The sequence below is a fragment of the Urocitellus parryii genome, chromosome 13 (assembly GCF_045843805.1).
Source record: "Urocitellus parryii isolate mUroPar1 chromosome 13, mUroPar1.hap1, whole genome shotgun sequence".
In the NCBI taxonomy this organism is placed as follows: Eukaryota; Metazoa; Chordata; class Mammalia; order Rodentia; family Sciuridae; genus Urocitellus; species Urocitellus parryii.
This window is the reverse complement of record NC_135543.1, coordinates 23,259,012-23,283,501: the sequence shown is the minus strand read 5'-3', so window position 1 is coordinate 23,283,501 and position 24,490 is coordinate 23,259,012. Positions and strand designations below refer to the sequence as shown.

Genomic DNA, 24,490 nt, shown 5'->3' with positions numbered 1-24,490 from the left:
CTCACTCCTAGGAGGTCCTGCTGTCACTCCACCTTCAAGACAGGAAGAAAGAAGCTCCACTGAGAGTTGGCACTTGCTGCCCTGTCTGCCACCTCCACATCTTGTCTCCCAGAATGCTCCAGTGCACCCTCAACTCTCAGAGCCGGAGATCTGGGAGAAAGGGCCGGAAACTGAGTTCCTGGTTCTCAGAGTGCCACTTTAGATCCTTCTGTAGTTTTTATGACCTTCTCCTGATTTCCCTCTTGGTGATCTTTCGATTTCCAAAACTGAACACAGTGTTCCGGGCATGACCAGTACTGCATGCAGTGGTGGTATCAGAATAACCGCAGGGGAAGCTTGGGAACCAGTCGAGTTGATGGAAAGCAGAGAAGCTAAGCATTTTTCCCCTCTGAAATTATGTTGCCCAAATTTGGAAAAGAAAATGAAACAAAAATCATGTTGCCCAGGCTGGTCCTGAACTCGGATGTTCAAATGATCTTCTTGCCTCAGCCTCCCAAATAGCTGGGACTACAGGTTTGCACCACCAAACCCAACTGGAACTTTTTATAAGAGTGATGTGATCCCTCAGATAACTAGGATTGGTCACCAAACCATTGGCATTTCAGTCAAGAAGTGATTAGTGATGAGCACTTAGCTCATTTAAATGAATAAGAATGTAAATCAGGTATCACAGCAGCAGTTAACTGTGTTTAATAGAGGAGCAGAGATGAGGGTTTTTATTTTATTTTTATCTGTTTTGTTTTAATTTATTAATTTGTTCTATTCATGATAGCAGAATGCTCTTCGATTCATTGTACACAAATGGAGCACAATGTTTGACTTCTCTGTTTGTAAGGTCACACCATTCATGCAATTATACATGTACCTAGGGTAATGATGTTCGTCTCATTCCACCATCTTTCCTACCCCCATGTCCTTTCCCCCCTCCCCTTTACCACATCCAAAGTTTGTCCACTCATCCCTTGCCCCCTGCCCCATTATGGATCAGCATCCACTTATCAGAGAGAACACTCCGGCCTTTGGTTTTTTGGGTTTGGCTTACTTTGCTTAGCATAATATTCTCTAACTCCATCCATTTACCTGCAAATGCCATAATTTTATTCTCTTTTATTGTTGAGTAATATTCCATTGCGTATATATGCCACAGTTTCATTATCCATTCATCTACTGAAGGGCATCTAGGTTGGTTCCACAGTTTGGCTATTGTGAATTGTGCTGCTATGAACATTGATGTGGCTGTGACACTGTAGTATGCTGATTTTAAGTCCTTTGGGTATAGACCAAGGAGTGGGATAGCTGGGTCAAACAGTGGTTCCATTCCCAGTTTTCTAAGGAATCTCCATACTACTTTCCAGATTGGCTGCACAAATTTGCAGTCCCACCAGCAATGTATGAGCGTGCCTTTTCCCCCCACACCTTCGCCAACATTTATTGTTGTTTGTATTCTTAATAACTGCCATTCTGACTGGAGTGAGATGAAATATTAGAGTAATCTTTATTTATATTTCTCTAATTACTAGAAATGTTGAACATTTTTTTCATATATTTGTTGATCGATTGTATATCTTCTTCTGAGAAGTGTCCGTTCAGCTCCTTAGCCCATTTATTGATTGGATTGTTTTATTTTTTGGAATTAAGTTTTTTGAGTTCTTTATATATTCTGGAGATTAGTGCTGTATCTGACATGCATGTGGCAAAAATTTGCTCCCAAAATGTAGGCTCTCTGTTCACCTCATTGATCATTTCTTTTGCTTAGAAGAAGCTTTTTAGTTTGAATCCATTGTTTTGTTTTTGGTACTAAGGATTGGACCCAGGGGCACTTAACCACTGAGCTACATCCACAGCCTTTTTTCTATTTTATTTAGAGACGGGGTTTCACTAATTTGCTTAGGACCTTACTGAGTTGCTGAGGCTGGCTTTGAACTCATGATCCTCCTGTCTCAGCCTCTCAAGCTGCTTGGATTATAGGAGTGTGCTGAGATTTTTCCTGTTTGTTCTGCCTTTCACCATCAAAGTTTCCCTGAAAAGTAACTGCACACAGGCTCCAGAAATCAGACCGTATGGATTTGAATTCTGGCTCCACTGATTGTCTTGGGCAAGTTACTTACTTTTCCCATGCCTTAGTTTTCTCATTATAAGCTGAGAACAATAATAGTACCTATCTCATAGGGTTGATATAGATATTAAATAATAATTGAAAAAAGTTCTTAGTGTCGGATAAATTGTAAACACTCCCAATAAATGTTACTGTTTTATTCCATAAGTTATCAGCCTGAGGATTTTCAACACATACTTCATAGATTTTTTTTCTCTTCACTAGTTCTTTTTAAAGATATCTTGAAGGCCATGCCATAAAAAGACCATGAAAAACTAAAGATACCCTGCAAGCTATTTTCTTGGTATCTTGGCCAATTTTAAATAAGTCTTGGCAAGAAAAAGCATCAATAGCAAATAGTGAAATATCAATAGCAAATACACTTTTAAAAAAATTAAGGTAACCATTTTTCCGCTAAGCTCAGAAGTTTCATATTAGAGATACAAGATGTTTGGCAGCAACGAACTTAAGAAGGAAATAGCTGAGAAATAAGCACTAAACAAAACTGCATATACTTTATGTGTTTTTAGGGAAATATTCTCTCATTAAATTTGTTTGGGAGAAGATGAGATATGTGAAAGCAATTTAGAATTTTACTTTGGGTATAATTATGCAATTCCACGGTATTACTTTTGTCCCCATCTGTTCTCCTGACATCCTCTTTTCTAGCAGAAGAGGCATCCAATGAGACAAAACAGAGGGAACACAAGGGCCCCCGCAGGACACTCGTGTGGGACCATTCTCCTGCCTTTCCCGCTTACAGAATTTTATTTGCGTAGAAGAACTGCAGGAGCTCTGGATGATAGTGACTCTGAAAGAAATTAGCAAAGGTACATGTGAGGGAGGGACTCAGTAAACCTCCTAGATATAACTAGTGGACAGCTGCAGATTCAGGGCACTGGGATAGGCAATAGGAGAGTAGGCAGCATCACCTGCACTTAGCTAATGACCTGAATTGGAACTGCCCTGACACTGTGTGCCTAACTCCCAGGTGTTCACCACTTACATACACAGCATCATGAGTCAATCACAATTGGATAATTGGTCTGAGACATTTTATGGGTGGATAACTCCCTCATGTGCTTGGCCACCTTTGTCTTAAACACTGGGAGGGCTGGGACTGAGGAGAATTTTCTCCTGCCCTGGCTCGCTCACCAGCTGCCTGGAGAGTTTGGGATTCCTTTGATCTTCTTCTGTCCGGAAGCTGTTTTCGTTTCTCAGTTTCAGATACGGAGAACAGGCTCGAAAAGTTGTTTTGCAAGCCTGAGGGGAAAAAAATATGACCATCCTATTGGCAAAAATATCAGAATTCTAGAATCCCAAGCAGGGAAGGGTATCCCAAAGAAGTGGACCCAATCTATGGTCAAGGCCACTACACTACAATGTGAAAGTGACTTTACAGGTAGTTTACAGACTTGAACTTACTTACTTATGCTTGTGAAATGCCATGCCTATAATCAGGGGCTGGTGGGGAGGGGACAGCATTGCTTGGGAGTTTACATAATACTTGTCATGGGAACCCTGAATGCTGAATTCAATATCTCCCCCCCCCCTCTCAACACAAATGGTTTCAAAACTCTTTGCTCCCAGTTTTGAAACATTCACCCAGGCCTGAGGTTGATCCAACCTTGTTAGGGCACATTTTCTCCAAGAGCAAAACAGTTCCATAGGGATTCTTTAACAGGTGCAGTGACAGTCACTAATTGTGTGAATAGATATGTGAATAGATATCCTCATTACATGAACCTAAACCTGCACCCTCTGCCCACCCACCCTGAACCTGAGCTCATCTGGCCTTGACAGGCACTAACATGGGCAGGTGGGGCAGGAAAACATCTTTGTTTGGGAAAGGATGACATGTTGGGGAGGCAAGTTCTTCAGGATTCATGGGGACACGCTGCTAGTTTCATAAGGGCATTGACAAGAACATGGAGAATCGTGGTCTTACTGTGGCAACCTGTGGGTTTCTGTCCTGTAAATGGATCAGGAGGGAATCTCGTGTCTGCTTAACCTGACGGGCGAAAAACTTCTTCCATTTCCACCCAGCAAAGGCCGCCAGTTGCCCGAGCAAGACAAAGGCCAAGTATCTCATGCTGTCGTTCTCCTGCAGGTTCCCATCAACAAAACAAAAAGAGGCAGGTCACCACCAAGAGACAAAAGTGTCAGAGCACATGGCTCCCACCACAGCCATCATTCCCGCATGGACATCACAGGGTGGGCCTCCAGACACAGAGCTCTTCCCCTCTCTTTTACATTAATGGACAGACACTAACTGGTGTCGTGCACCTTGGTTTTACTACCAATCTATATAGGAGCTCTTTCCACCTAAACACAAAAGGAATTTTCATACTTTTTCTCTTTTCTTTTGCTTTATTGCATCATGATTCACTTGATCAGTCTCCTGTTACTTCTAGCATTTCCCCAGGTCAGCTCTCTCTCCTTTTTTTTTGGTACTGAGAATTGAACTCAGGGTTGCTTAACCACTGAGCCACATCCTCAGCCCTTTTAACTTTTTTTTTTTTGAGACAAGTTCTCACTAAGTTGCTTACAGCCTCGCTAAATTGCCAAGGCTGGCTTTGAACTTGAGATTCTCCTGCCTCAGCCTCCTAAATGGGCTGAGATTATAGGCATGCGCCACTGCACCCAAGTAGGTCACCTCTCTCTACTTTTGGTCTGAGTTCCTTCTACCTGTAGTGGAAATAAGGATTGTGTTTCCCCCACCACAACCACCACTCTCTTCTTTTACTCTGATGAGTTGGCTCCTCCCTGAGCACAGGTGAGCGGACTCAGCCCTCCCTTTATCTCCTTTGTGAGCTGTTGGCCCCATGTGTCTCTCTTTCCAGATGAGAAGTCCAGGGCCCAGGGCATTTCAGTGACTTTCCCAGAGTCACACTGTCAGGTAACAGAGCCAGCATAGGATGCCAACCATTTGACTTTAGTGCACAGATTTTTATATCAGTGCTTCATGGTTCTGTTCAGCTCCAAATAAACCAGAAGGAACAAGGCCAGTGTGGGCCACAACAGGAAGCAAGGAGCACCTAGAACTGGGGTCACAAAGACTCAGCAAGACTGAGTACCACTGACCGTTTTGTGAAATATTTAAATATATATTTTATATATTTTAATATACAAATATATTTATATATTCTTCATATATTTTAACATATATGTACTTTTCTATATTATAATAAATATAAATTGTATATTTAAAAATATACATTTAGTGCTGGGTACAGTGGCGCACACCTGTAATCCCAGTGGCTCAGAAGACTGAGGCAGGAGGATCACAAGTTGTAAGCCAGCCTCAGAAACTTAGAGAGCCTTAAGCAACTTAGAGAGACCCTATCACTAAATAAAATATTATAAAAGGGCTGGGGATGTAGTTCAGTGGTTAAGCAACCCTGGGTTCTATCCCCAGTGCCAAAAATAAATAAATAAATAAGTTTAAAAATATATATATTTAGCATATGTGACATATACAGAATTACCTCAAGGTTGCTATTTTGTTCACTGCCCTATCGGGGGTGAATGCACCCCTTCCAAAGCCCTCCCCTATTGCCCAGATAGACAGGAATGCATAAGACAGGTGCATGTCCCCCAGGAGTCTGCCAATCATCCAATGGGGACACAGGCACTAAAATAAAGCAGGCAGCAAAGAACGCCGACTGTGACAGAGATATAAACTTTCAGCAAGGAACTCAGCAAGAGAATTTCCTCAGGATACATGGCCAAGGATTTCTCACCAAAAATCGCAGGCAAGGTGGGTTTTAAAAAGCTGCTCAATCCAAAATAAACCTTGGGTTGTGGTTGTGATTCAGTGGTAGAGTGCTTGCCTAGCACGTGTGAGGCCGTGAGTTTGATCCTCAGCACCACATAAAAAAAGATAAATAAATAAAAAAGGTATTGTGTCCATCTAAAAAAAAAAAAGAGAAAGGAAGGAAGGAAGGGAGGGAGGGAAGGAAAATAAGCCTGAAGTTCAGATGACTCCTCTAGAGAGATTTATTGCCACATTTGCTGGCATTGCAGGGTGGTGAGCTAAAGACCCTCCTCTCCCTTCCTCAGGGAGGTCTGGTGTATATTCAAGAGCAAAAATCTGTCTCTCTCTGAAAGAAGGTGGGACAACTACACCAGCAGCTTCTATATAAGCTGCAAGCTTCATAATCTCACGGTCTCTGTTGCTCTCATGTGGGGCTGGCACCCCTGCTTGCTCTGTGCGGCTTCCTGGGGAACTAGGGTGTGACAAACTGAGGCGAGTGGCTCTGGGAGCAAATAAAAGGCCTGTTCCCCATTCAACAGGTCTTGCCTTTCAGAGAGGTAAGAATAACTGCAGCAGGCTGACTCACTGCTGGAAAACTAAGGCTCTTGGACTCCTTTCCCATGGTTCAGACTAAATGCTGTCCCAGCACAATTCTTGCTTGGTGTCTTTTCATCTGGTAGTTACCAGGGCAGGGGCTGCAGCCAGAGAGCTGGCTTTTCCTATCCCCTGACAGGCTCTGCAAAGCTTGGGCAGGTTCCAACCTTTCTGTGCCTTGGCTTCCTCATCCATAAAGTGAGGATAATTACAGTGCCTCCCTCACAGGATGACTGCAAAGACTACAGAAGATGCTCCATGTAAATGGCCTTGCACCATACGTGGCACACAGGAAGGGCTCACTAGGTGTGACTATTGTCATTCTTACATGGAGGAGGGAGTGCTGACTACACGCTGCTCACTGTCATCAGCATACAATATTCACTCCTCTATTAAGATGAAAACTCCTTAAGGAGTAGTGATGGAATACCACATCTTTTATGACTTTCTTAACCAGCATACAGTATGGTATTAGTCTCTGAACAAGATTCATTAATGTTATGGTTTGGATCTGAAGCATCACTAAAGGCTCATGTGTTGAAGGCTTGGCCCCCAAAGCAGCAGTGTTTAGAGGTGGGACTTTGGAGCCCTGATCTCATCAATGGATTAATCCATGAAGGGATTCATAGCTGGATGGCATTACTGGAAAGTGGTGGAAACTGAAAGAAGTGGGGTCTAATTGGAAGAAGCAGGTCACTAGAAGCATGACCTGGAAGGATATATCTTGTCCCCAGTCCTTTTCTTGCTCTCTTTCTCTCTCCTTCCCATGCATCCCAGCTGCCATGGGTGAGCACTTTTCCTTCACCATGTCCTTCCACCATGATGGTCCACCTCACCTCAGGTCCAAAGCAATGGAGCCAGCCAACCATGGACTGGAACTTCTAAAAGTGCGAGCCATAATGAATCTTTCCTCCTTTAAGTTGTTTATGTCAGGTATTTGTTCTCCGCAATGAACAGTGACTAGTACAATGAATGAATAAGTGAATTATATAGACCTTCTTCCCTGAGCAACAAACTACCCAGGGCTGTCACTGCTAACCTCACTTTGATTTTAATACCCCCCAATTTTTATGAGTTGTGTCACTTACATCATCCAATAAAGTCCTGATCTGAAGCGTGATGTCTACGAAGAAGGAGCCCAAACCTTTGCCCTGAATCTTGCCCAGGATGATGGTCAGTGTCTTCATACTCTCGTGGATGACTTCAGAACTCACGGGGTCATACAATCCATGCACCAGCAGATCTAGCATAATTTTCTTGTGTTTTCTCACCTGTTATCAAGGTTTGAAGACATTACTAAGCACGGAAATTGCTCTCCCTAAGTCCAAAACCAACTCCACTTCTAATCTTCCAGTAACCTAAGACTTGGAGTGAGAGACTCTGGCTTTCTCTAGGGTCTGCTGCAACTCTCATCAAGATGCCAGGGCTTCTATTAGCCCAACCCAGGAGCCCAACTCAGTCTTGGAAGGACAGAAAGAGCAAGCTAGAGGTGGCCTCTGGGTAGGTGAGATGAGTAGGATACTTCAGGAGGGTGGTGGACCAGGGTGACTCAGAGGTCTGAGGAGGATTAGGTACCTTCATGAAGAGGAGGACTTGAAATGGCTACTGAAGTTGACACATACTAAAGAAATAGGAGTGAAAGGGAGCTTTTACTTAAAAAAAAAAAAAAAAAAAAAAAACATGAGGAAGTCATTGGAATTCCCAAGGAAGATGATGTTGGCATATAACGGTCCTGCCTGTAGCTACTGCCCGTGGTTGGAGATGCTGAAATGACCCTGAATGAGCCATGCCCTTGAACTATCTGCTCTTCCCGGGTGTGGAAGGGAAATGTGACTTGTCAATATTAACAGAATGTGACAAAGGTCACAGGATGACACTCACATGGCTACTTTACATTATGCGACATTCCACTGTGGCAGACAGGAGTAATACCCTCCTGCTGGCCTTGAAGAATAAAGCTGCCACCTGTGAGAAGGTGGCCTCAGGGCACTGGGACTGGCCCCCAGAGGACAGCCAGCCAGAGGACAGAAATCTCAGTCCTAGAATTGGAAAAGCCAAATTGTGCCAAAACCACCTAAGCTTGGAAGGACCCTGAGCTTCAGAAGGACATAGTCCAGCCTGTGAGGTCCCAGCCTTGCAAGACCCTGAATGGGGGACCCAGGTGAGCTGTCCCCAGACCCCTGGTCCACAGACACTATGAATAACTATCACATGTTGCTTTATGCTGCTAAGTCTGGTGGTTTGTTAGAGGAAAATGGTACTAGTCCAGGGGGTACCCCACTCAAGCCTGGGCACCACCCACGAGGGCTGGAGGGTTTGGGGACTCAGCTCCACATCCTTCCTCACCTGGTCAGGGGCTTCACAAGCCATGGTGCCCAGGCCTCTCATTGCCAGGTGGCGCTTTTTCGCATTGGGGTCCCGAGCTCTTTCTGCCAAGATGAAAAACACATTCTTTGAAGACTCCTGCTTCTGGAACTTGAATTTCCAAGAGACCTGGGAGGTAGATCAAAAGTGTGTTAATTGGGAGTGTTCGGAGTCATGCTCTGAACCCAGCCCCATTCTCTCCCTCTAAAGAAAATTCTCCTGTCATTGCCTGCTTGGTTTTGCTCTTCTTTATCCAACTAAAGATACTGGTGTGTGTGTGTGTGTGTGTGTGTGTGTGTGTGTGTGTGTGTGTGTTTTACCAGGGATCAAATCCGGGGCTATGTTAAGCATATATTGTATCACTGAGCTGCACCCCAGCCCCTATAAATGTCTAATTTTTGTTGGAGATATATTAATTTGATCTATATAATGAAGAAATTAAAGGGGGGAAATGAGAGGGGGAAGTGAACTAATGCAGGCTGGTGTTGAGCTGTGTTTGGGGGGGATTATGGAGAGAGATGCTCAATAGCTGTGAAGAGGGTGACAAGTTGAAAAGAAAGGGACTTTAGAAAGGTTGATGTGGGCTGAGAATACACATCCCTTTCAAAGTACAGATTGGTATTTCACTCACTTTGAAGAGTTCCCTAACCCTCTCCCTCCAGCCCCTCCCCATCTTTCTGCTCCACTTTGTAGCTTAACACCTCCAATGACATGTCTCTATGGTGCGTGCTTCCCTGCTTCCTCTCCTGTTCTGTTCTGAACGCTCAGCAATTGGGCTGATGTTCCCCCCCCTCCATCCCTTCACGTGGCTCATTCCCAGGGTCCATTCTCAGCAGTCACCTTAAGCTCGTAATAACATGTGACACAACTGGCAAAGCACATCCACAAAAATCTGTTACACATCTACAAACATTTCAGGGTACTTGAAGGCTGTCCCAACTCAGGAATGCATGCATCTGAGCAATTAAGACTGGGAACAGGAATGCATGAATAACGCAAATTGGGGAACACTGTGTGTCTGATGCAGAAAACTTCAAAGCCCTAACTCTAAGTGACTGCAGGGGCAAGAGATGGGGCAAGAGATGGATGCCCCCTGTAGTGAGCAGTTGAACTCTGATGCCAGGAAGGCCCTGCTGTTCTTTAGAATGCAGAACAGACAGTATTAAAGTCAGAATCCAGACAATGAAAGATCCAGATAAGATCAATGACAAAAGCCACTGCCCTCCCCCCACCATCCTGTGAGTGTGTGTGTGTGTGTGTGTGTGTGTGTGTTAGGAGGGAGGGTTTGGATCCAGGTCTCTTGCCATAGTGCTATTGATGAGATTTAGTAATATGCAAGCTTCATGGTTATTTCTGAATATTTATCTTGGTTCATTCTATATTTTTACTATTGGGTTAGCAGCAAGTTAAATCCCTCTTAACTTATCTTCTTGTCTTCCCATAAATATTCTACCTATATTAAAAGAATTCACATCCATTTTTTTTTTCTTTCCAGAAAGAACTTCAAAATGGCTTTTGGGAGGGAACATTTAAACATGCATGATATTTGGGATCAGACCTTGGAAAAGAAAGCTATCATTGATGTCATTTTCCTCTTGGGCTGGGAAGGAGGTACAGAAGAAGGCTGGTCCGGGATACTCTGTGTTTGGTCCATGGAACTAAAAGAAGAAGAAGAGAAAAGCCAAGATCATCACATGAGCTACAAACCCCTCCAAAGCCTCATCATTGATAAACACTGCAAAGGGCTTTTCCAGGGAGGATAGGAAAAGGTGACAACCTCAGGCCTGTCCTTAGGAACCTTTACCTTGGTGAGGAGACAGAGAGTCACATAAAAAGTGAAAGAGCAATCCCAGGCAGCCCAAGAGGAGTAGCAGCTTGGGGCTCAGGGCCCACACCCTGGCTCCCCATTCCATCCTGCAGACTTCTTGTCTCACAATCACCCAAGAAATAAAATTCAGATTCCTGAGCTCCACCCACAGAATCCTTGAGAGTTGAAATCAAGAGTGGCCTCATATTTTGTGTTTTTAAAGCTCCCCAAAAAATGTCAATAGGTACTTTTTTTTTTTTTGGAAGGGATCTTGATACTCTTTACTGTTTTAAAATAGACATACTCTTTTGCTCAGCAATTCTTTATTCTTACAGAATTAGCACATCACATAAAGGACAGCCAACATAGCACTGTAACAAACAAAAATGTGTCTTTCCATGATTATAATTTAAGTAAACTACATCTAATTACACCTGTACAACTCTTTGATGACTACTATGTATGCAGTCATTTATTGGGCATATCTACATGTGCCAAAATTCTCTCCAAAACAGGTTGTTGAGTGAAAAGTGAAAATCAATGTGTACAGTATGTTACCATCTGTATAAAATCAAATTGAGAGAAATACTGATTACATTGTGTTTGCATCTGCATAAAACAGAAGACCCAGGAAACCTAACAAAGATCGCCACTGTGGTGGAAATTCACTCCCTAAGCTCCAGTCCTACTTTCTCCATCTGTCATCTCTGGTCGATGGACCTGTCTGCAACCATTGTGATAGGAACCCAGATAAAAACCTAGAAAATTATACCACCACCACCACTCCAGGTAGAAAGTTCTTCTCTTTTCATCAGGTAGCTGGCTGAACTAAGATTCTCTTTGTCAGAGTTGACAGCATTCCCATAGGCCTTTGTTAAACAGTGGTTCTCACATTTGAGCATGCATAAGAAATCACCTGGCAGATGTGCTAAACATGCATTCCCAGGCCAGATCCCCAGAGTCTCTGACTGTGCACCTGGAGCAGACAGCTAAAAAAAAATATGATTTCTAGCAGACTCCTAGGTGAGACTGATACCAGGATGCAGCTGGCTTGGGTACCACACTTGAGAGCCACTGAATTAAGAGAAAGAAACCAAAGCAGCACAGGGTCACTTCCCCCTAGAATAAAGGGTTATAAACTTATATTGAGGCAGAAAGAAAGGAAAACCCCACAACAATAAAGAAAAACATGTTAGATATTTTTCTTTCTGGGGTTTTCTTTGACCTTATGTTCCAGTAGAACTTGCTACCTCTCAAGAGGAATGCTCTGAATCAGACCCAACAGATGCCTGACAATGAGTATGTTCAGTTTAAAAGAAGCCCAAATCCTGCAGGCTGGGAGCCTGCTCACTGAGAAGGGCATCAGCCTCATTGTAAACCAGCTGGTGTCGGTGTTCCAAGCCACAAGAAACCAGGCCTGAGCTCCTCCCCATTGGGAAGGACAACAACCTGCTCCTTCATTTTTTTATGCTTGACTTTTCTTGCAAGTTAGCAAAGCAGTTAAGGGTTCTAGCCAGCCAGGGCCGGGGCGGGGGTGGGGGTGGGTCGGTCCCAGGCCTAAAAAACCAAGCAGCCAGTCTGGCCTTAATAGTCAGGTCTAGAGTTCAAGAATGTGGAAGGCTCTCAATCAGGGCAAAGGGAGGGACAGCTGAGCTTCATGGAAGTTTCAGGATATGTGGTCAGAGAGACACAGGCTCCATTTCCAGCTCACACCTGTCCCAGCAAAACCTTCCTCACCTGCCCACCTCCCTATTGCAAAACAACCGTGCTCTCATTTAACCTCACAGTTGTCTCCCAGAGCTCATCTTGATCTCTGGTGAAAAATCAAAAGCATTTCTTGCAGTGTTGAGGGAATCTCCTATGTCAGAATTCCGTGGTACATGTTATAAACTGTAAGACTTCTCCAGAATTACTGGACAGAATCTTGGTGTGCATTGGGCCAGAGAACTGCACTTTTTGCACAAAGTTACATATGCTGGTATATAAAAACCTCTGAGCTGGAAAATAATCCCAGGATTGGCATACCCCATAAAGCCACATATCATGAGAGAACCCAGAATGGAGGAGCAGGGGTAAGAGAGAAGCACATCGATGTCTTTGCAAAGAACTAAGGATTGATAGGATAGCATGCTTGTGAGGCAATGAATTTCACTGTTGCTATAGTTGGAATACAGTTTGTCCCTTCCAAAACTCATGTTGAAATTTAATCCTCATTATGAGAGAGTAAGAGGTGGGACCTCTAATGGGTGATTAAGGCTCTGCCCTCCTGAGATTAGCCTACTCATGCAATTAAAGGTTTAATAGGTTATCTCCAGAGTGGGTCTGCTATGACGTTTAGTTTGGCTTGGTCTCTTCTGTTCACCTTGTCTCACCGTGGGTTGTCCTACACCAGCTCGGGACTCTGTCAGCAAGGACGCCATCATTTGATGTGATCCCTTAACCTTGGACCAGAATTGTGAGCCAAAATAAGCCTCTTTGCTTTATAATGTACCCAATCTGTGGTACTGTGTAATTAGCAACAGAAAATTGACTAAGATGACTGTCAAAATAAAATTAAAAGCATAGCAGGGGCTGGGGGTGCAGCTTAGTGGTGGAGTACAAGCTTAGCAGGTGTGAGGCACTGGGTTCCATCCCCAGCACCACCACCAACAAAAACACAGGGAGATGTGCAACCATGATTGGTACTTTGCTAGAATGCTATTCTTAAATTTTCTTAAAAAAAAAAAATTAGAAGGTAAATGAGAGTCACAAGGCCTTGCCTGGAGCTTGGTGTTCTCAGACTTGCAGTTTTTAAAAGAACACCCATCACCCACACACACCCCTACTGCAGTGTCTTTGCCTTTCAACCAGTTGCATCCTTTACACCTAATCCAACCAAAACAAAAGGATCATTCCCATCTGTTACAACACAGGATCTGAGAGAGGAATGTTTAAACACACACAAAAATGAACACAGTACACAGATTCCAAGATTTCTTAGGCATTCTGACTCTTTCTAGAAGCCCACTCGCCCCTTAGCAGTGGTTCTTCCTATTAGAAGGAGGCTGTTCTGTTGGGTTTCCAAAGCAGACACAGATGCAGAGCATACTGTGACCAAAACTTTGTTCATCCCTGTGTACATTGTTCAACTAATCCTTCTTCCTCTGGAAGACATTCCCTGTGTGTACTATGCCCAGACCCTTGGTTTTTACCACCCGGGAGGCCCTGGGGCTTGGCTTCATCACCATGCCTTGGTCCTACCTGGTCTTACTGAAAAGACATAGATTTGAAGTACCATAGAAGACTGTTTTTTGCTTCATGCCGACTCCCAGATGCCTTTGCAAACTTAAATCCTTCTGAATCAAAATATTAGGTTTATGATCAATAATCCTTTTACTCATTGAAGCCAAAAGGTATATGTTGAAGGCAAAATTTTAAACACTTGGATCTTTTCTCATCTGTAAAATTTTGAAGAAAAGAAACAGATTTCTAGCCATCCTTGCAACTCTGAGCTTATTAATAACAATAGGAATAAGTTACCAGCTATTAAACACTTTCACATGCAAGGCACTAGGTTAAACACTTTATATAGGTAGAGTGCAGGGGAAGCTGATTAAGCTGACCTCTACTGAACCAACCTGGAGGGCTAACTGTGATTCTCCAGGCTGCCTGGGAACTTTACCAACTATTGCTGCTGTGGCCCCACAGTAGTTTCATGTTTATCAAGAATTAGTTTGTAACAATGTACTTGTTACTGTCACTGTGAAATTTTATTTGTCTGTTTGTTTGTGTTTTATTTTGCAGTGCTGGGGATGGAACCCAGGGCCCTGTGCATACTGGTTAAGCACTCCACCACTGAGCTACATCCTCAGCCTTGCAGCTGTGAAATTTAATTAAATATAAACTAACAAAATATGAGTACACAAGAAAAGGAAGTTGTTTCTCTGAATGCAAGGTTGAATGTTTTAGGAGGATTTCATAACGGGAAGCTGCTAAAATACTGTTGTCTAATTAGATATGTGAAGAGTAAAAGTTTTGGAAGTATATAATCATTTGGTATGATTTTCGGAACTGACATGATTCTATAGAAAGTGACTTTACAAGTGCCTTCCCAAGTGTATAAATTCTTGCTACATTTAAAGAAACTAAAGCTAGAACTCACAGATAAAGTATTATGCATATAGTTTATGCAAGAAAGACAATGCAGAAATGCCAACTAGTGGATTCATATTCAAAGAAAAGACCATGGCCCTGTATTAAAAATAAATTTTACAGTTTAAGTAAAATACGTAAACTATTTACCATCTTTTATGATTCTCTTCTTTAATCAACTTCTTAATTAATTCTGTGAAATCCAGTCCCAATATCTCAAATAAGAGAACTTTTCTTTTCTTTCTTTCCTTCCTTCCTTCCCTCCTTCCTTCTTTCCTTCCTTTCTTCCTTCTTTCTTTGGGTACTGGAGACTGAACTCTGTACTACTGAGTTACATCCCCAGTCTCTTTTATTCTGAAACAGGATCTTGTGAAGAAGCCCAAGCTGGCCTGGAACTTGTCACACTCGTGCCTCAGCTACCCATTAACTGGGATTTATAAGTGTGCATCACCATGCTCGCCTTTAAATAAGAGATCTTTTATGATATTTCATTTAATCCTCACAATCCTTGAAAATTGTGTATAATTATTTATTTTAGAGAAGAAACGGGCTTAGAATAACATTAAACAACTCACCCAAAGTCAAATATAGCAGAGTTCAAGACTTCAAAATCTATACTGTTTTTCCCTTTCTGGATGACAAAATCTATACTTCTGTTTTAAGTCTGTATTCGGCTCCTAGACAACCTGTGCACTGACCACCTAAGTGTGTAGACCCTTCAATTTGAAGCATTGACGCCTTCCCACCAGTCCCTCCCACTCTAATGCTCTTTGTTGACAACAATCTATAATTTGTGAAAAGAGAAAAACAAATCTGTTTCATGGTCAATATTGTTCACTTGGGTTTTCCAACGAGAACATCCCAGATAGCTACTTCCTTAGGATTCCACTCCCTCTGACACTGTAACCGCAGTGAAATTCCAGGAAGGGTTTGGGAGCCAAGCGCTCAGGGGACTTGTCCTGCAGTTAGGGCTGCCGGAGGCTGCAATCCTCTTACCTGCGCTCCTGGGGTGGCTGTCACGTGACGAACTGCTGCGGTGGGGCTGGAGGTTGGGGCTGGGCCACTCCGGAGGGCTGCTATTCCGGGGTGGAGCCAAATGTGATGACTCGGCTAAATCTTCCCAGTCCCGAATTTCTAACACACAAAAAGGGAAATTAAAAGGTGAAGCAGCGTCTGTTCAGGATAACGGGGCAGCACAGAGCGTGGGAAAGTGAGATTCGAATGGGGGTGGGGGGATCAAAGTGTGTAAGATCGCGAGGTGGGGGCGGGAATTGCCCCGAATGACACCGACGACGACGTGGTTGGTTATGTCCTTTCGGTCCCCACACTGTGATGAGGTGTTTTTTCTTCCCTCTTGCTGTGCTTTCCCTTTATTCTTTCCTCTTGTCCGGTCTCATCCCCACTTCGTCCAGAAAGGACGGCAATTCTGAGGACCTTCCCCTGCACCAAATGACACCGCGCTGCCCAGCGACGTTCCCTCGTGCTGCCACTAGATGGCGCCATCACTCAATGCGCGGCTTCCCCGCGCTGTGGCCGCGGCCTTCCCCACACAGTCCCCTTAGAGCCGCGTTTAATTTAAGAATGGGACGCTGTGTTCCACGCCAAGAGCACCACTGTGACTGACAACTAAGGCTTTAACCGCTGACGCCCTTCCTGCTCCTGGAGCACCATACATCTCACTTAAACTCTCAGTAATTTAAATGGTTTATTGGTAAAAACATAAAAACGTGGGTCCTACAACCCCTGCAGACCTTAGGAGCCCTCTGTGTCATCATTCCACCTTCCCTGAGCTTTTTCATCACTGCATAAATCTATGTGTCAATAATTATTTATTATTTGGTTACATCATGTTGGTGAATGTGAACAATATGTCCTAAAAGAAAAAGTTCTGTTTTCAAAGAACAAGGAGCTTATTGTTAGGCTAATAGGTAACACTAAAGAATACTCTCATGGTTCAAATCTTGACGTAAATACTACAAGGACTGTCCCATTTGATTCTTGCAACAAATCAAGGTAAGAACTCTCCCTACCATCCCCATTTTAAAACTGGTGAAACTGAGGCACAGAGATATAACCTTGTCCAAGGTCATGCAGTTCATTAGGGGCAGAGTTAGAATTCAACCACAGGCACGGTGATCCCAGACTTGGACTTAGCCAGGACGCTATGCAGTGGACCAGTTTGGAAAATTCATTTAGGAAATAAGGGAACAAAAATAAACCAGAGAAATACATCAGAGTAAGGTAAAGAAACTCAGTGCTCCAGAAAAAAATAATAATGAGGCTAAAACAGAACGCTTTTTGGAATGGGCTCCAAGGGCACCACTGTTGACTTTAAAGGATGCAGTTTCAATAGAGTGACGGAAAAGGGAAGCTACACTGCCAAACCAAGGGGCCACAAGGAAAGAGGAAATTGAGATGTCTCCCTGCAAAAGGAAAGCAATAAATAGACTAGAAGAGACTGCAAGGTCAAGGAAAGGCATTCTGATTTTCTCGTGTGCTTTAAAAATAGAATAAAGCCTGGGCATGTTTGAGATCAGTGGCAGGAGAGCATTAAAATGTGCCAAGTGGTGACAGTGTAATAGGAAAATATGGAGGGAGGTGTGAAGGGTACCGGGGAAAGGGTTAGCCCTGGGCAGGAGGAAGAGAGAACAAGCCACAGAAACAAAGATGCATCAACATGAAAATGAGAGTTCACATGGAGTTACAAGTTCAGTTTTTCCAAATTAGCCTTGATCTTTTTGGTATAACCAGAGGTGGGTTCTGCAAGAGTGGGAAAAAGACATAATCCCAGCTGGGGACGTAGTTCAATGGTAGAATGCTGCCCAGCACGAGACCCTGGGCTCAATTCCCAGACTTGGAAAAAAAAAAAAAAAGACATAATTCATGTGCTGAATTGATCCATGTAGTGCTTAAAATCAAAACAGGAACAGAGGAGGCTAGAGAAGGGACATCCACTCTGTGACTGTGAAGATTCTCTGTGAAATCTCACATCCATACATGAGCAGAAACACACTTTTTTCCTCCCTAGTGCTGTGAATCAAATCCAGGGCCTTGCACATGCCAGGCAAGCACTCTACCACTGAGTTATACCCCAGCTCCTACAGGAACGCTGCTAATACCCCCTTCTTTCTAATATTACTTTGTATTCAACTTTGAAGACATTTGACACAGAAATCAGAGAAACAGTGTCTTCTCTACTGATAAATGGGAAATCCAAGGGGGAGAGTTTCCTAGTTTGGCTTAAAGCCATGAAGGAAATCAGGGCCAGAACTAGAGTTGGTCTCCAGGAGCCCTCCTGGCGCTTAGAGTGGCCTCGTTTCAGCCCTCTCACAACCTTCTCATGAGTGACATGGGTAGAACTGAAATGGCCCCAGAGTGTTCCAGACACTGTACCAACCTAAGGAGAATCTGAAATCAGGGCACAAGGCCCAAGAGAACCTAAGATTCTCCTTAGGTGGCCTTAGGCTATAGCACAGTTCTTCTGGGAATAAGAGAGAAAGTTTCTTGAATAATTTGATTGCCACATATTGTTGTACTGATGACAGGACGTCCTTAAAAGTAACACATCATAGTGATTTGATTTAATTGTTTAATGGTTTTCTTTCATCCTTTTGAAGGATTCCTCTTTGTCAGAGGTACCCCAGGGCTGATGCCACTGAGCCTGCATCCTGACAAAAAGGGTAATAGGCAGAACTAAATCCATCAACAATCCACTTGCCATTTAGACTTGGGAAATAGGGCCAAGTGACAGTCACCAATCAAAGACATTTCTCTTCAGTTCCACGACTGTCAAAAGCACCTCCTTGTGTGAGTATGCTTTGTTTGCTCTGGAAACTTGTCTAAAAGTGAGAGGTTTGTCTCCTCCTTCTCATTTTCTCTCAACAGATATCCCCAAGTTAGGCCAAACCTTGTCTTGATTTTCATTTCTAAAAAGAAGTCAAGTCAGGGGCTGGGGTTGTAGCTCAGTGGTAGAACGCTTGCCTAGCATGTGCAAGGCCCTGGGTTTGATCCTCAGCAACACACACACACACACACACACACACACACACAAACGCGCGCACGTCAGCTGCCTCCTTGGCCAAAGATTGGGAATGCCAACTTCCATCCATTCATCCTCCAAATGTTCATTGGGATCCTACCTCTATCGACAGCAGGCTCAGCAGGTGGGATCAAAGCTCAAGGGTCCCCCAAAGAGAACTGACCAGGAGAGGACTTCACACTGGGCCTTATCACAGGATAGTGGCAAGTGCCACAGAGAGTGCTGATAAAGAGCCTTTAGAGTCAAAGGGCAGTCACTCAGGAGAACCTTCACGGGAAATGCACATCTGTACCTGGGCTGAACAGAAATAGTTTGGCACCAAGAGACACAGGAGAAAAGCATGGAGGGAAAGGTGGGAATGTGGAGGCCATCTAAGCACCCACTGTCGAGTTAACCCTGATAAGCCCCAGAACCTGCTGGTTCCCTGACTCTGCCTGGGCACGTGGACATCCCTGGCAGGCTCTTCTTGAACTTTGTGCAACTTTCAATTCCCACTGCTCCATGCATGGCTCATTTTGTTTTTTGCTTAGAATCGAACCCAGGGCCTCGCACATGCTAGGTAAGCACTCTGCCATTAGGCCATGCCCCCACCCATGAATAGATTTTAAATAAAACAATGGTATTTTTTGCTTCGAATTTTTAAATAAAATTCATGTCACAGGAAAAAGTACTGGGCTTGCTTCTCAATTTCAAACATGCCCTAGCAGGGGAAAGCAGAAGTCCCCTTGACCCTGGTCTCCTCCCTGCAAATACAGTGCAACAAACTCTAGGAACAGAAAGCTGCTCTCAGTTGTTTCCTTGCCCCCCCCCCCGCCCCCATGTGGCTGCTCTGCCGTGTTTTCTGACCTCATTACGTGACAGTCACTCTTAGTAATGGAATGCAAGAATGATTCCAAGCTCTTCCTGTGACCTCTTGGCTTGAGGTGATCTCTGAAACGATTCACTGCTTACTTGGCCCAGAAAAGCCCACAAAATCAAGCCATCAAGAGGTTCAGATCTTCAAGTCCCCTGAAAAACACCCAGAAAACTTCCCACCCAGGCCATTACATTTCTAAAAAGACCACCAAGTAGGGCTGGGGTTGTAGCACAGTGACAGAGAACTCACCTAGCATGTTGGAGGTCCTGGGTTTGATTCCCAGCACAGTAAAAAATAGATAGATAGATAGATAGATAGATAGATAGATAGATAGATAAAGGTTAAACAAATTTAAAAACCACCAAGTAACTGAAAGCAGTCACTTCACAAAAGCAGTGGGTGCCCCTCTGTCACTCATTATGATGGTGGAGTTGAAAGCAGAGCTGGCACAGGATCTCAGTGACCCAAAGAGAGTGCTGAATTTTTGCTGCACATGCTTAAAAATCACAGGAATAATGGCCTTCCTGGTTAACTGTAGATTCTTTGATTCCTGAGCACATCCAGGTGAACCAAGCCCCTCCCCCCAAGGTGTACACAGTATATACAGAGGGCACTGTCAGATCCATCCACCCAGGAGCTTCCTCTGCCATGTTGGCATGATCTTCACCAAAAAGGAACAAACTTCCTCAGTCAGGGGATTGCACAAAAGAAACAAAAATGACTCCCGCCCCCGGGCAGGGGGGAAGATATTCCAGAAGAAACTTATGGCCCAGGAATAAATCTAGTATAAAATAAACAGAAAGGATAGTTGCTTTTTAAAGAAAAGAAATTCAAGCTGAAATACCTTTTTACAGTAATTATCTCCATAGCTTCACCAGTATTCCTAATTCCAAAGAGTAATCATGGACTTATGTAGACATTTTTTCAACCTGACTGATTCAATCTATAGCCATCGATCAACTGTGTGGCACAGAAGTGTTTAGCAGAAGGGGTGAGATCCAGAAAATGTTCTGTGCCGTCTTACCTGAGCTAGGCGACCAGTTGCTGAGTGTGCCTGGCTTGTCCGTCTGTGCTCACCCTGATGGAAAGCAAATGTAACTAATGCCAGGAACATCACTGGGCTTTAAAGAAGCTCGTGGTCCATTGTAAGCTACGTTTTGTCCTTGAAGATGAAACATCGAACAGATTAGAGTTCAAACACATAATGAGACCATTTTAGGCAATCCGCCCCCTGATAATTGCTAGAGATACATAATATGTCTTGCAGTTTTGCAAACGTATGCTTCTCACAGCACATTTCCTGTTTCCTTCAGAGTCCACAGAAGCCATGGGAGTCTGGTGGTGGACGAGAGCTGGATGAGGACACAGCGCAGGAGAAGGCAAATGGCCCCTCAGCCATGACTGCCTGCACTCTCATCTCTGCTTTTGACATCCCAGAGCATTGTTGTGCTGTGGGTCATTTTGTCCTCCCAGACTTGGGAAGGGGATCCTTCTCCTGCTGTAACGTAATCCAAGCCTGGATACAAAATAAACTAAGAACACTGTCGTGAGAATTAGCGCTGGGAAAGGAAAGTTCCTCTCCCCTTTCTAGTCCATCTTCAGGGAACTTGATTAGCACCATCCACTCCCACCTTTTGGATTGTAAATGACTTCCCCAAGGATTATTTAGACTAGGAATTTTGTGACACTAGATAGCCTGTAAATGTTGTAGAAAACTGGCGACCGGATCTCAGAATCTGGAGTCTGATCTCCTCTGGGCCCACCGGTTACAATAAAGTTTGGGGTTCTCCTCCTTTCCCAGTGCTGCTTGCTGCTTCTCCACCAGTCTGCTTCCTGCAATAATGCCTCTTGGAGAAATGGGGCAACTGAGGGGCTGACTGAGAAGGGAACTCGCTTAGAGTCTCAAACCTAGTTAAGGGAACACCGTTCCACTTGCTCTCCCCCTTGACCAGCTGTTCACTGCTAAGGTCATGTTCTGATTCTCACCACTCTCCTTCCTCCCACCCTGTTGCCTTTCCCCAATAGGTTTTCTTCTCCATCCCTTCCCCCACCTTCCTGATCTCTAAGTTTGTTTTGAACATGACTTACTATGTTCCTCCTCTTAAAATAGTCATCCTCTCGAAGGAATAGTAGCTCAACATACAGTACTTACCTAGCACGTGTGAGGCACTGGGTTCGATCCTCAGCACTGCATAAAAACAAATAAATAACATAAAGAAACTGTGTCCATCTACAACTAAAAAATAAATCTCAAGATTCCCTTTGCTCTCCCTTCCCCTTCACATGTACTGTGGAATCCAGTAGAATCCCTAGGAGAGACAGACATGCAGGCATGATGAGAGTAATGTCAAGCATAGTTGGACCAATAGAACAATAAACCCGTGTCCAGAAGGACCTTAGGATAGGTGCGGCTATCACTTTCAGGGTCACTGGGACGGTGGACCCTTCCTTGATAGTGGAACATTCTTCTATCTACCCCTAAATAGATGCCCCACGATGACCCCATCTGTAATCCCATAACACCAGCCTCTCAATACAACTCCACCACAGCACTCTGCACCTTTCCCAATACTGGTCATGTAATTCCTCCAAAAAAGAGCAAAAGAGGACATCGTTATCAACATTTCATGTTTAAGAACCAACTATGCAGGTCTTAGGTGCCCTGGGACTAAACACAGGGTCCTTTGTGGCTGGTGTCCATTGCTTCCCAGGACGGCACATTAGGTCATCCCCAGAACTGAAGGGAAAGTTAGCAGGAGGTGTACTCATGACTTGGGGGTGTGGGGGCCAAAGCAGGGAGATTACAAGACTGAGGTCAGCCTGGGCTACTTAGACCCTGCCTCAAAATAAAAATTTTAAAAGGAGCTAGGGATGTGGTAGAGGGCTGGTCTACCATGTGCAAGGTCCTGAATTCAATCCCCAGTGCCACCAAAAAACAAAAAAAAAAAAAAAAAAAAGGAGAGAAAGACCATTTGTTCCCATTGGAATTATCTTTTTATTTTTCTTTTTTCTTTCTTTTTTTTTTTTTTTAAGATTTCAACTATTCTGTTCTTACCTTTTTTTCTTTCTTTCTTTCTTTTAGTAATACTGGGAATTGAACCCAGGGCCTTGCATGTGGTAAGCAAATGCAACACCACTGAGCCACATCCCCAGCTCTTATTTTCCTATCACTTCCAGTAAGCAGAAGTTGACTATAATTGAAAATGACATAGTAAGTTTTAGATTTTTTTAAATCAAGCACTAAATCTGTCAAAATTGAGCAAAAGAGGCAGGAGGATCACTGAGTTCAAAGCCAGCCTCAGCAAAAGCAAGGCACCAAGTAACTCAGTGAGACCCTCTCTGTAAATAAAATACAAAAACAATAGGGCTGGAGATGTGGCTCAGTGGTGGATTGCCCCTGAGTTCAACCCTGGTACCCCCCGCCACACACACACACAAAAAGTTTATTCAATACCCTTTGATTCAGTAGTTCTGTGGATAGTTACTCAGGGCCATGGTGATTTTGTGCAAATTATAAAAAAGAGTACCTTCATCAAACCATTTTATGTCTACCTGCCAGAAAATTATCATAAATCTTTGAAGTTCTGATATCTACAGAGTGAATGGGGCCCACAGAGATGAGACACTTAGGGCACTGTCTGTGAATATTGGCCCCAGTTAACATATGAATACATAGGATATGGGGGATATTCATTGTAATAGCAAAAAAAAAATGTTGCAAAAGAATACAAGAAAGGGTCTGGTTAAATAACTAGATTTGAGTACAATGGAATGCCAGGGAAAATTATAAAAAATATGGTAGATCTATGTGTGTTATTCAAATATTCAAGGTATATTATGAAGTGAAAAAAGCAAGGTGCACAAGGCAATATATTATAAGTAAATAATGGGCATCTTTTTAAAAAATATATGCTAGCATATCACCTTTTTTGTAAAAAAAAAAAAAAAAAAATACACTTAAGAAACCATTAACGAGTCTCCTAGGAGTAGAGTCATTGGGTGAGGAAGGAAGCTTTTAGTTCAAACATACTTCTTTATATTATTTGAATTTTCTTTTTTTAGAATTTTTTTAATATTTATTTATTTATTTTTTAGTTTTTCGGCGGACACTACATCTTTGTTTGTATGTGGTGCTGAGGATCGAACCCAGGCCGCACGCATGCCAGGCGAGCGCGCTACCGCTTGAGCCACATCCCCAGCCCTGAATTTTCTTACTAAAAGCATTTATTATTTTCAATTTCAAAATCAACGAGGATTATGATAGATTAGATAGATAAAAAGATGATAGATCTTTCTTTTCCTCATATCTTTTAGCATTAAAGAATCAGAGATATTTTGTTATTGCTATGTACATCCCCCAATAGAATACCTTAAAAAAAAAAAAAAAGACTGCAGGATTTTCATTGCAAGGAGAGCTAAGAATGGGCAGGAAGAAACAGTTTATTCAACTTTTGGAGGGACAGTTGATAATATCTATCAAATACCCTTTGATTCAGTAGTTCTGTGGATAGTTACTCAGGGCCATAGTGATTTTGTGATTTCTGCTGGTGAAGGGGGTTGCTGAGGAACCCAGATCACCTCTTCCTCTGTTCTCTAAGGGCATTTCAGTTCACACTTCTGAAAACAAATATTCCATTCACTTATCTATTAGATAATTCTTTCCTTTCTTTCTCTCTTTCTTTCTTTCTTTCTTATTCTTTTTCTTTCTTTCTTTTTCAGTAGTGAGGATTTAACCCAGGTACATTTTACCACTGGGCCATATCTCCAATCCCTTTTATTTTTTATTTTGACACAGGGTCTCATTAAGTTGCTGAGGGTCTCACTAAGTTGCTGAGGCTGGCCTCAAA

General features: G+C 43.3%; 1 protein-coding gene across 3 annotated transcripts; it reads right to left on the bottom strand.

The window, feature by feature from the left end:
- Window positions 1–1,350: 1,350 nt before the first annotated feature.
- Mro (maestro) lies at window positions 1,351–16,207 on the bottom strand. 3 transcript variants are annotated; one of them, XM_026393800.2, is made up of 7 exons: window positions 13,858–14,027; window positions 10,369–10,468; window positions 8,793–8,939; window positions 7,535–7,717; window positions 4,044–4,199; window positions 3,251–3,358; window positions 1,351–2,906 (listed from the first exon to the last, which is right to left on the bottom strand). In XM_026393800.2, exons 1-7 carry the CDS (start codon window positions 13,995–13,997, stop codon window positions 2,853–2,855), a joined length of 888 nt encoding a protein of 295 aa, XP_026249585.2. In that variant the 5' UTR covers window positions 13,998–14,027; the 3' UTR covers window positions 1,351–2,852. The 3 variants fall into 3 exon arrangements, with proteins under 3 accessions (XP_026249585.2, XP_077648394.1, XP_077648395.1); XM_077792268.1 differs by lacking the exon at window positions 1,351–2,906 and having other exon boundaries at window positions 2,967–3,358; XM_077792269.1 differs by lacking the exons at window positions 1,351–2,906; window positions 13,858–14,027 and adding an exon at window positions 15,745–16,207 and having other exon boundaries at window positions 2,970–3,358.
- Between the last annotated feature and the right edge of the window lie 8,283 nt (window positions 16,208–24,490).

Coding starts and splice junctions, on each gene's coding strand:
- Mro (XM_077792268.1), bottom strand. CDS start 13,997: ATGAGTAAAAGGATTATTGATCATAAACCTAATATTTTGATTCAGAAG. Junction 7,718..8,792: donor CTTGTGAAGCCCCTGACCAG/GTGAGGAAGGAT, acceptor CCTTGATAACAG/GTGAGAAAACACAAGAAAAT. Junction 3,359..4,043: donor GAAACCCACAGGTTGCCACA/GTAAGACCACGA, acceptor TTTTCCCCTCAG/GCTTGCAAAACAACTTTTCG.